At 40.4% G+C, this 11,571-nt stretch overlaps 1 protein-coding gene across 7 annotated transcripts in view; it reads right to left on the reverse strand.

Moving 5' to 3' along the window:
• Positions 1 to 5,993: 5,993 nt before the first annotated feature.
• The window catches only part of FAM120B (family with sequence similarity 120B), a 70,053-nt gene continuing 64,475 nt past the window's right edge, over positions 5,994 to 11,571 (reverse strand). For 6 of the 7 annotated variants that reach the window (XR_006101326.1, XM_042444881.1, XM_042444878.1 and 3 more), the window contains 2 exons: positions 9,765 to 9,825; positions 5,994 to 8,508 (listed from right to left, as the gene is read on the reverse strand). Coding sequence is in view for 5 of the 7 variants with exons in the window: in XM_042444881.1 (XP_042300815.1) it covers positions 8,496 to 8,508; positions 9,765 to 9,825 (74 nt within the window). In the remaining 2 variants the exon portion in view is untranslated. Of the gene's footprint in view, positions 8,509 to 9,758; positions 9,826 to 11,571 lie in introns of those variants that run through there. The other variant, XR_006101327.1, reaches the window with a different exon arrangement.

Consider the following 11,571-nt stretch of genomic DNA (forward strand, 5'->3'; position numbering starts at 1 on the left):
GATAGTAGGGGGTCAGGGAAATCAGAGTTCAAGCAGAGAATGAAAGGTTTGGGAATTATCAACATATATGTTTGAATTTTCTCTAGTTCCAAAAGATCATCAGGCGTCAAAGGAAATTGTCAATTGACCATCACATTTCCCCTATTCTAAAATTGCTGGAAAAGGCTGATAAAATTGTGAAGAATTAACATAGTCTCTCCCAGATATGCTATAAAAGTATGCTGTGCTTTTTTCCAGTGCTGCCTGGGAGATTTTCACAAGCCTTCTCTCTAATGCTAATGAGACTTGTATCTCCATCCATCTTCTGTATGTCAGTCAGGAAACAGACCTAAGGCGCTCACACAGTCTAGTATGGGCCTATGTGGGCCATCTTGAGGTGATTCATTGATGACTTAACATAGCAAGACAGTCAATAGATGGGGACAAGCGCTCTGCATAAGTCAGCCGAGACTGGCCTGCCACAGAATTGTCTCTTACTATACAAACACAACAGAATTGACCGTGTTGAGCTGATGTAGACAACCTGAAAGGAGCGACAAGCCATGCTGTTGCTTTTAGGAAATGAAACTTGGCCTTCCAAAGCACAGAGGAGTACTAAACTCTAGCAACTAAAGAGACAGTAAAGTGTTTCACCAGAACACCTGTCAATACTATTCATAAAGTCAACAAATTCAAAGAGGCAGGATGGTAGGGGTTTATGTGGAAGCTCTCCATTGTCAGAATGCCTTCTGCGGTAATGGAGAGAAGAGTCATCAAAAAAATATTACATACATTATCTCTTCGCATATTATGTCAGGTTTAGCTGTCATGAATCATCCTTTGCCTCAGATAGAGATGAGGAGAAAAAAAAGCCTTCAATGTCTAACAGTTTTTAAAAGGAGAACAGATTGTTTCATTTGGTCAGTGACACTGTTAGCCGTGGACAGTTTTTTTCTTGGACTCTAAAGCTGCAGTACTTTGAAGAGTACAGGTGCGTGAAGCCATAAGATATGCATCTCCCAATTTATATGTAGATGGTAGCAGAAACTCAAGACTTCTACAATGATTCTTTCCTCCTGACAATATGAACACAGCACTGTTCACTGGAAACCAAAGTCAGGGCCGTATTCAGACATCATGAAAAAACTATCATTTATCATGATGGGAATGAATTATGCCTCTCCGGCTTACACAGTCTTATACACACTTGCCCAAGGTTACGCTGACTTCTGAGTGGGCCAGCATGTGGTTTGAGCATTGGACTACAATCTGGAGGTAGGGTTAGAATCCCTCATTTTTTCATGCTTTCCCGGCCTGTTACAGACAGGCCAAAATAAGCTGCTTCGAGCACTTTGGAGGTGGTATTTCAATGATGCATGAGTCCTAAGGTCCAAAAGCCACACCAAAGCTGCACTCCAGTCCTTAGGACTTGAGCATGGCTTTGGTGCGGGTTTTGGACTCTTAGGACACATGCATCATTGAAATACCATACCTCCAAGTGACTCGAAGCAGCTTTATTTTGGCCTGTCTGTAACCGCCCCAGTTTCTCTCTCCTCTTCCCACTTTCCCCCTTCACCTACATCTTGCTTACTTACTGCTGTAAAGTGGTTAGAATATCACACTACACAGTTACAGTGCTATTATTCCGTGGCTGCCTCCTATGGATCGGGGTTTGTAGTTTAGTGATGCCTAATAGCTCTCTGACTCAGAATTTCCAGTGCCTCTTCCTAAACTGCAAATCCCAGGATTCCACAGGCAGCAGCCATAGCAGTTATATTGGAATAATAGCACTAACATGCAAGAGTAGTTTGCATAGTTCAGTAGGGATGAAGGGAGAGAAGGGGATAGAATCTTCCCCTTCCCAGTAGTCCCTGCAGCTTCCCCTACCTTGTGAGTTCTTCCTTTCAACTCTTGACCACACACTGATGTTGTTTGGACCCACATATCCTGGTTTTCATTGGTGCAACGTTAGGGCTGCTGAGGTTGCCATCAAACACACATCTGGAGGTGGCATGATTCCCATCACTCTTGTAAAGTAAGGAAGGGATCGATGTATGCCACCTAAGCTTCTTCTTCTTTTCTAATTCTCAGCCAAAAAGCTCTAGCTCCTCACCAAACTACCAATCTCAGAATTGTAACGGAGATGAAATGGCAAAGTAGAATCGTAGTGTAGTGTAGTGTAGGTGAAAAGGCCCAGGTTGCTGTTACTGTTTAAGAGATAGCACTGTAATTCTCCTGGAAAAATAGCCATCGATCTCAACTAAGTAAATAACTTCCATCCATGAAAATAAAGATGCTAGCTTTAGATTCAGGGAGGAATTCTCTTTCTAGTTTCAGAAAGAAACTTACACAGTCCCACAGTATCCTCTCTCTTGCAAAGAGGCGTTTGGAAGTGTTTGCCTTCCTGTGTTATTGAGCCTTTCCCTGTTGATGCTGTTTGGACAATCTGGGGTTAATCTTAGCGATTGCTAATGAAAATTAATCAACCACAACCTGTTTTTAAATAAACACTCTTGTTTTCAGTAGCTAAAGTTAAGATTAAGTTTAGGGGTGGGTATGCTGATCTGGGATTAATGAAAATACACACAGAAGGTTTAATTTAAAGTTAAACTAAAGTTGAAGTAATCTCTACCCTAAAGATGTGCAGGGAGTGGGGAGTGTGCAAGCCCTGGGAAAGTGTGAGATTGCTGGCATCATGGTAAATCATGGTTTATTGCAATGTCTGAATGTAGCTATTGGGTCTCCTAAACACAGAACTTCCATATTTATAACTTTGTTGATCTTTGAAGCTGTTTTAGTTCTAGACTTGTTTGATTTTAATGCAATAGTGCAGGTTCTAGATTCTGAAATGTGACAAAAATGCGAAAAACAAAATTCAATGCTCTTGAATTAACCTATAAACCAAAATAGCTTGGGCCCTGCTAGCTGAAGGGCTTCTTCTTCTAGTATCAGCCTGGCTACAACTTAAGATCTGCTTTGAAAGTACAGTATGTCTCACATTCTAGGGAGGTTGGCAGGGAAAACAGGTTAGGGCCTTCTTTGTGGCAGTGCCCGAGCCCGACTGTAGATTTTTTCCTTCCTTGTTCAGCTTTAGGTGACTCGTTAAATAAAGTTTATTGTATCTAGAATTTGAGAGAATTTAAATGTCATTCTGTTATCTGCTTCCCCACGTCCTATGAACTCTTTTTCTTTTAATTTGTTTAGCATGTCTATTATGATATTGGTTGGCATGTTAGTGAATTATGATGGCATTATGTCAGATGGCCACCACTTCAACTTGCTTTTTGAGTTGTTTGCAAAATAGCAGAGACTGGAATTTTGTTTTGACCTTACAATCACCAAAATCTTCTCAAACACATCTTTTAAGCAGTGCAGCCACCCCCCCCCCACACACACACACAACCATTTCTGTGCTGTTAGAGAGTGAGCAGATAAACTGGGACATGTCCTCCTATTTTCCTGTAGTTGGATGTGCTGCAAGGACATCATCTGCAGAGACCTCCTGAGAACCTCTGGAGATCCCCATGGATGCCTGTCCAAGTACATCCAGCTATAGGAAAACAGTTGGTCACATCTCTGCTTATCCCTGCACCCTCTGACACCATGGGACTGGCCATGGAGAGGGAACTGTGCTGCTGGCAAAGTAGGTTTTGGGAGCAAGCATGAGGAATTGGAGCTATGTAATAAATGTGCATCTCCCAATACAGGATCTTGGACACCACATGTTTTAATTAGTGGCTTTTCAGGGCTGTTTGTGAAAAATAAGTACATAAGTAATAAAACAAAGAAGAAAATCACATAAACAAGCCAAATGAGTCAACATTTTTATTTTTTAAAACATTATTTCCAGAAGCAGGTCTTGTCACTCCTAAGCCTCTGCCTAAAGCTCTGGATGTGCATGTGTGTGTGTATGCGTGTAAACCAGTTTCTATTAGTTTTCTAAGGGGATTTCTATACTACACAGTTAAAATCTTTGGATATCACTTTAACTGCCATGGCTATATCCTATGGATTCCTGGAATTTGTAGTCTGATGAAATACTCAGAATTGTCTGCTACAGACTTCTAGTGCTGTAGTTCAGGTGAGTATGCTAGAGAATTCTAAGTACCTCATGAAAGCACATATCAAACTACCATAATTGTGCAGTGTAGTCATACATGACTATTAAATGCCTCACCTAAGAGCAAAAGTAGTGAACATTTGTAAGGGACAGAACACTTCTTGTTTCAGCAATACAATCTTCCCCTTATATTTCTTCAAGTATAGAGAGAATGTGTCCCGCAAAGCAAAAGTGTGGCAAACTTACTTTGCCATCATGAGGTTTTTTTTGGGGGGGGGGGTTCTAATTCAAAAAAGTGATGTTGCCAAGTTGTAGACTAGCATTGTCCACTATACCTGAAGGCAGCATGTTAACTTGGGGAGGGGTGGAGGACACAGAGCAAGCTGCATAGCACATAGCTTTTACTTTCGGCGCATCGCTTACATGTTCCAGCATCTGTTGGTAGAGATGATCACCTCATTTTCTCCTACAATAGTGCCATAAGAAGGTCCCAACTAAGTTAAAGTGATCGATATTATGCCTGTATATGCTGTCCATGGACGTCCATTAATACAGCAGACCTGAAGAAATTGCTCTGCTTGTATTCTTCCCTAGAATGAACGTATAATTGAAAACATTCCCATCTTTCTTACTCAGAAGCTGCCAGTTGTAACAAACATATACCAAGGCAGTACCAGAACTTTAAAAAAGTAGCTTTTGGCAGCTACAATTCCTAGCATTCCAAGGCCAGAATAACTATGCTGGCTGTGGAGATTCTGCAAGTTGTAATCCAAACAGTAAAGACTGGAATTCACCAATGCCATTATGAACGTGTAACCTAGATACGCATTTGTGACTGGTTTGTATTTATATTAGTGAATACATAGAGACCTCACTTGCCAGGCAGCACACACTGCAAGCAACAGATGTCTGGAAACAGCTAACTGATATTTCCACCACCAGCCCTACTGCAGATGATCTCTAGTGTAAGGAGGAACTGTGATAAGGACCCTGCTTCCGATTGTTACACCAGAGACTGCTCATGGGATGGAGGTAGGATCAACAGGGGAAAGGACTCCTGTTGCTTGCAGCAGCTGCTGACCAATAAGTGAGAATTGGGCAGGGGATTCAGTTGGGAGATAATGTAAGTGCCATACTACTTAAGCATGTAACTAAGGTGGTTATACATTCGTAACTGCCTAGTGAATTCCAACCAATTTTTTCAAGTTCTATGCAACAGAAAAAGTATTCTGACATTTGTAATATCAATCTAGATCTAGTCTAGACTAATCTAAGAGGCCAATCAGTGAGCCCTTGATTTGAATTAACTGACTAGATGGCCTTAGGTAATTGCAGGATAATAATATTGACTCATCATATAGGACAAAAATTACAGAACTAATAAAGTGATCAGCAGTGCCCAAGAGGGTAACAACTTCGTTTTGGTAGTCAGGGTCGGCTGTCCCAGCCCAGGATTTCCTCTGCCCCATCTCGGATTCGCCCCTTTTCACTCGCTGCCCCTCACTCCTGGAACCTTCTTCCCCTGTAAGCAAGGGCCATCACTTCCTTAACCAGCTTCAAAATGGAGTTGAAGACCATCCTGTTCAGAGAAGCTTTCCGAGGCATTGCATAATTGTCGCTTGCTATTTGATGTTCTTTTGGTGCCTGTTTTATCAAACCATTTCCTGTATTGCTATGTACTTTATATGTATCATCCTACTAGAGAGGCAGGCTAGCTCCAACAGGTCTCCCTGGTAGAAGATTAACCATCCATTATGAAGCCAAACCCTCCCTCCAGTCCATCTGCCTTGGTCCAGGCCTTGGAGGTAGAGAGGAACTGCTGGACCTCATCCCCTTCCCCACCACCTTTCCCTTCTCCTTTTGTGTCATGTCTTTTTAGATTGTAAGCCTGAGGGCAGGGAACCGTCTAATTGAAAAGACTGTATGTACAGCGCTGTGTAAATTTACAGCGCTTTATAAATAAAGGTTAATAATAATAATAATAATAATAATAATAATAATAAGCTGCGTATAGGCATGTATGAAGTATACATACCAATTTAAATGTGTAAAAGTGCCACTAAAATTAGGTTGCAGTATTTATTGAGATGTTATGACCAATTTTAGCTGAGTTCCATACCCTCCAACATTTCATAGATGAAAATTGTGACACATATGACCAAGCAACATCATAGTGTGGTTAACAAAAAGAATGCACAAATTAGGAGAGGATGCAACAGTTTGCTTTTGTTTCATCTTACTGAGAAGGGCAAGATTCTGATCCTCCACTCCTCTTCCCTCTGTTGGTTTGAGTATAAGCTACTTTTCCACTTTGAACTTAGCTTGTAGCAACCGAAATGAGCCAAAGACAAAGTGGATGGAAGAGAGAAAAACTGGAACATTTTAAAAGCAGTTGAAAATGAGGAACAGAGGATTAACCTGGACTGTCCTTGCCAAACAAAGGCAGTTGGAGGGTGTGGAATTTTGATGATTTTCCTTTGTGTATCTTTCTGATTTCATCTCAAAGGGAGAAGGGATGAGGTTTTACAGGAATTTTTTCCCTCCCCCATCCATTTTTAAAGGGAGTTTAATTTCTTTCTTTTTTTCTTTTGATTGGTTTTGATTGGTTTTTCCCTAAGGAAAGGTTAACCCTAAACACTGCAAACTGTTTGTCATACTTGGGCAGAATCACATTTATTTCCTTGCTCTATCAGGAGGCCTACTGTGATATTTGAGTGGTGCATGAAAAACTCCACTGCTCATGGAGAAACACACCACATTTAGATCTGAACACCTGAAAGAATCATTCTTAGATATCACAGAACTAACTTTGCTGAATGCAGTGCAAACAGCACATTTTCCCTTGCCTTGAAGTCTTTTACAAGCATCGCAGGTGCCCGAGAACAGCAGGGGCAATAGAGTCACTCCCTTCACCCCTTTCCTTTACTGTAGTTGTGGGGCTCAGAGACTGAATGCTTCGTAATGAAGGTATATTGTAACATTTCTCACCAGGTGGCACTTTGTTAGCAACAATTAGATCCTGATTGATCTTTGAAGGGCTAATTCTTACATGGTTTGCAAGGGTCCTAGAAGGAGCAAGTGTTGAGTGGGAGCACTTTAAGAGTATTAGGTGGGGGAGGGGTTGAAGAGAAAAAAAAGAATAGAGCCTCCAGACATTTGCAATACAATGACCATTTCTCCTTTGCACCCCCCTTAACAAGCATTAGTTAGCACAGTAATTTGCTCTTACTCCTGTTATTATCCCCTCGGGCACTAATGGTCACTTTATTAATTAGTTGAAAATTGTATTCTAGGTCAAATGGCAGCTTTGTTCTTCTATTGTTGCAAATTGCTACTGGTAGGCCCCAGTAAGTGGAAGGGTTACTGCAAAAGGGGAATGATCCCTTTGCGTTTCAAGATAAAGGACGTGGACCAGCTGCACTTTGCAGGAACCATAGAAGGGAATTCAAAATGTCTAAGCAGAGCCTTTCCTAAGATTGTTTCTTAAGTAGTCACAGTCACTCTCCTGGTACAATTTCTAATCATGGTCGAATCGTGACAGTTATTGTATATGCTGATTTCTCTCCCACAAAAGCAACTATTCCCAGATGCAATGCCCCTCTCAGCTTCTTGATAACTGTGGGGTTGGGTTTATGTGATGACACAAAATTATGTGCCTCTTCAAGGCACTGAGAGAACACCAGGGCTGGGATTTGCACTTGTTAAGTCCTCCTTCATTCAGCTGTGACATTCAGACACAAATGCAGGCATTAGCACACCTTGATGTCCAACACTGGTCTTAACAAAATGACAACTATCTGCAGAATTAAGTAACATAATTAAGTTATTAAGTACACTTATAATAACATGTCTCTTGGGGCTTGTTTGAGAGCAGGTACTAGGGCCAAGCCAGTGGGGATAGCTTACACAAGGGAATAAAATGAAGCCTTTGCACCCTAATAAGAATTCAGTCTCCACAATAACATGCTCCTTCAGTCCCCAAATTTCTATCACTGCAGTACCTTGAAACTTCAGTCGAGCATTTGGAACTATGGCTTAGGCATGCAAAGAAACGGGAGCAGGCAAAACTACCAAGGGAATGCAAATATAGCCAATATAAGAGTTGTAGGTGTGAATGATACTAGCCATAGATCTCTGCAGAAAACTCTGAAGTTTTTAAATTCCTTTGTACTGTTATTATTATTATTTTGGTGGCTGTAAACTTGTACTGTCTTTCAAAGTCGTGTCTTATAATCCAGAGGGCTACAATATACTCATGGGAATATGTGCAGCTTGTAAGATCAAAATACAATATATGACACAACTTAGTTAAAAAAAAACCAAAAACTATATTGTACCTAGTCATTCTTTCTACAAAATAAATCAGTCTATTAATTTTAATCATTAATTTGGCATACATGATCAGAACTCTTTGTCTGTAAAACACTCTTTTTATTCTGTTCCACTGATGAGATGATCATCTGGGCCATCTACAAACACAAATAAACTATCATAAGAAAAAAATGAGCATACAATCCACATATACACAGAAAGAGAAAGCCTTTGAAAAGTATGCATGACTACAGAGAATTAAAATGTAAAAATGTGTGTTTCATACATTAACTTAGAACTGCACGAGTGAGCCTCTCGTATGTATCACTGTAAATAACTTGTTAGTTAATGTGCAGACAAGTGAAGACTAATTTAATTTACAACAGGTTAGGAGATGAGGCTTGTTAAAGGGGGAGGCAGTATTAAAAGAAGAAGACTATATTACAAGTATATAGAATGAAAGAAGCCACAGCCTTGAGTGTGCAGACCTGAGCAGGGCTGTTGATGGCAAGTTCTTTTGGAGGTCTCTCATTTATAAGGTTGCCATAAGGTGAAGCCCATTTATGGCAATTAACAAGAAGGTTAGGTGACTGCAGCAGGTCCAGGGGTCAGTATTCTGTCTCTTGAACCCTCAAGAGGTTGCACATAGCACAAAACTTTAAAAAATTACAATGTATATTGTCCCCTTTCCTATTTTAACAGACTATGATAAAGGTCATGTAAATGTCTCTCAAAGTATGTTAATTTCTGGACTAAAACACTTCTTTTTTATATATCTTGAAACTCAGCCCCTTCTTTATAACCAACGAAACACCCATTCCCAAGGCTGCTGTCCTCCTGATATGATCAAGACAGTGTGGTCTTGGACCACAACAGCCACCATTCCCTTCCAGCACATTCAAGATCACACCAGATGGGCATGCTGTGCTTTGCAGTCCATGACATCTGGAGGGTGGCAAGAGTGTAGATGGTTTTATTAGCACACATTCAAAAGATAATGCCAATACAGACAGTATGGCTCTACCTTCAGTACCTGCATAACATGCATAGCTACTTCTATACATTAAGCCGTGTTAGCCCCCCAAAGTAAACAGCACTGTCTTTCCACACTTTTTCATGAGAATGGCTGGTCCATGCTTACTGCCACATGGGCAGTGTAACATTCCAAATTTGGTTGAACGTCAACTTCCAGCATTCCTCAGCACTTGATATACTGTTGCTGTAGTAGTCCAACAACATCTGGAGGGATGCACAATTCCCATCATTGCCTTAATGAGTGAATAGATAGCTCTGGGACTTAAATGATTACTTTAGAAAGATGTAAAAGAATTCCAAACAACCTAACTTTTTTTACTTTAAAGCTAAACAACAAGTTCACTTTCTACTTCTGTAACTTTCTATTATAGCTATTTACCGAGGTGCAAGCTGGAATCTTTGTCCCCTTGCTGGTCGATGTCTCGATCTGTATCCTAGACCTGAGGGGTGAAAAGGATAGTTTTTAATGTTGAGAAACCAGAAAGACACCCTACCCTCTCCTTTTACTGTTTAATGCAGTTTGACAACATTTTAACTGTCATGGTTCCATTCTATGGAATCCTGGTATTTGCAGTTTGTTGTGGCTCCACAACGCTCTGACACAGAAAGCTAAATATCTCAAAAACTACAAATCCCAGAATTCCATAGCATTGAGTCATGGCAGTTAAAGTATTGTCCAATTTCTTAATTCTGCAGTGTAGATGCAGCAAGTCTTTATCTCAGAGATTGGAAAATAAACTTTCAAAATCCCTTAGCCAACATAACATGGGGGATTCTGGATGTTGTAGTCCAAAAAAAAATTTCAAGCTCGTTTATCTGGCCTCTTTTCTGGTTTAGAATGCCAAATAAAAGTTGTTTCAAGTATTTCTAAGACGAATCACTCATGCTGATGGATTATTTATATTCAGAAAAGTTTGAATGCAGCAACAGTGTCTCTAAAGTTCCATCTATTTTGTATTCTACTTCTTCAGCAAAGAGCTTGGGAGTCAGGCATGTTTGGTGGGAACAAGAAAGAGGGCCTTCTCAGTGGCTGCTCCCAAGCTTTGGAACTTCTTCTCTATGGAGGGCAGGATAGCTCCATCCCTGCTGTCTTTCCAATGGCAGGTAAAGACATTTTTATGCCACCTGACATGGATGCTGCTTTGTTTTTGTTTTAAAGAGTTTTAAATTTTAAAAATGTAATGTTTTTTAATGCTTGAATTGTTAATTGTTTTTTAAACTTTGTATTTTTAATGTTTTATACTGTTTTAACTTGAACTGTTTTAGATTTGTTATCCACCTGGAGTCCCTGTACTGGGAGGAAGGCGGGATATAAATAAACATAATAATAACAACAGCAGCAACAACAACAATATCTGACTTGGTTGTTTCATTTCACAGGAGCATATTTTTAGTTGTGAATAATAGGTTTGCTGAAACATATTCCTCTTCCTTTTTGTGGTATAGATACTGATCCTTATTTTTCCTATGTTCTTCTGCCTCTGCTATCAAATTTTCTATTAAAGAGATAATGTCCAGGAACACAGCTACTTTGTTAACTGAGGAATACCTATAAAGTTTTTCTTTGGTATAGCGGTCCCTTGCTATCTGCAGGGGATCTGTTCTGGATCCCGCCATGGATAGCAAAAATGCGGGACCTCAAGTCCCATTGTTTGCAATGGGTCCATGTGCATGTGGGTGCAACCATATCCACACACACCCATTAAAAAAACAGGGCTTGCTATCCACGGAAACTCAAATCTGCGGATGGTAAGCCTGCAGTTGGCATGGAAGTGGTGTACTTTTCAGAGATTATCTCAGTTACATTGTGGAATAAAGTCCCTATGGAAGGCAATACAATCTCAAATTGTGATTTGAGGAAGAACTTTTCTCTCACAGTGCCTGCTATGATGTTGAGTGAATGCTGAGAAAAGGAGTTGAATGTGCAGAGAGTTGCATGTCTCTGTTGCATCTTTCAACTGGAGGACAGAGAAGTAACATGCCCTCCTTTCAAGGAAGAGGGGCAGCAACTCAGTCTCTTCTCTTCTATTCTCTTCTCAGATAATCTCAGGCAGTACAAAAAGGTTGGTTGTACAGCCCACTTCATTTTGAGAAAGCGTGGTCGAGTTTTTTTATGGTTTTTTTGGGCTATGTGGCCATGTTCTAGAAGAGTTTATTCCTGATGTTTCGCCAGCATCTGTGGCTGG

This window comes from Sceloporus undulatus, chromosome 1, assembly GCF_019175285.1.
Source record: "Sceloporus undulatus isolate JIND9_A2432 ecotype Alabama chromosome 1, SceUnd_v1.1, whole genome shotgun sequence".
Taxonomy (NCBI): domain Eukaryota; kingdom Metazoa; phylum Chordata; class Lepidosauria; order Squamata; family Phrynosomatidae; genus Sceloporus; species Sceloporus undulatus.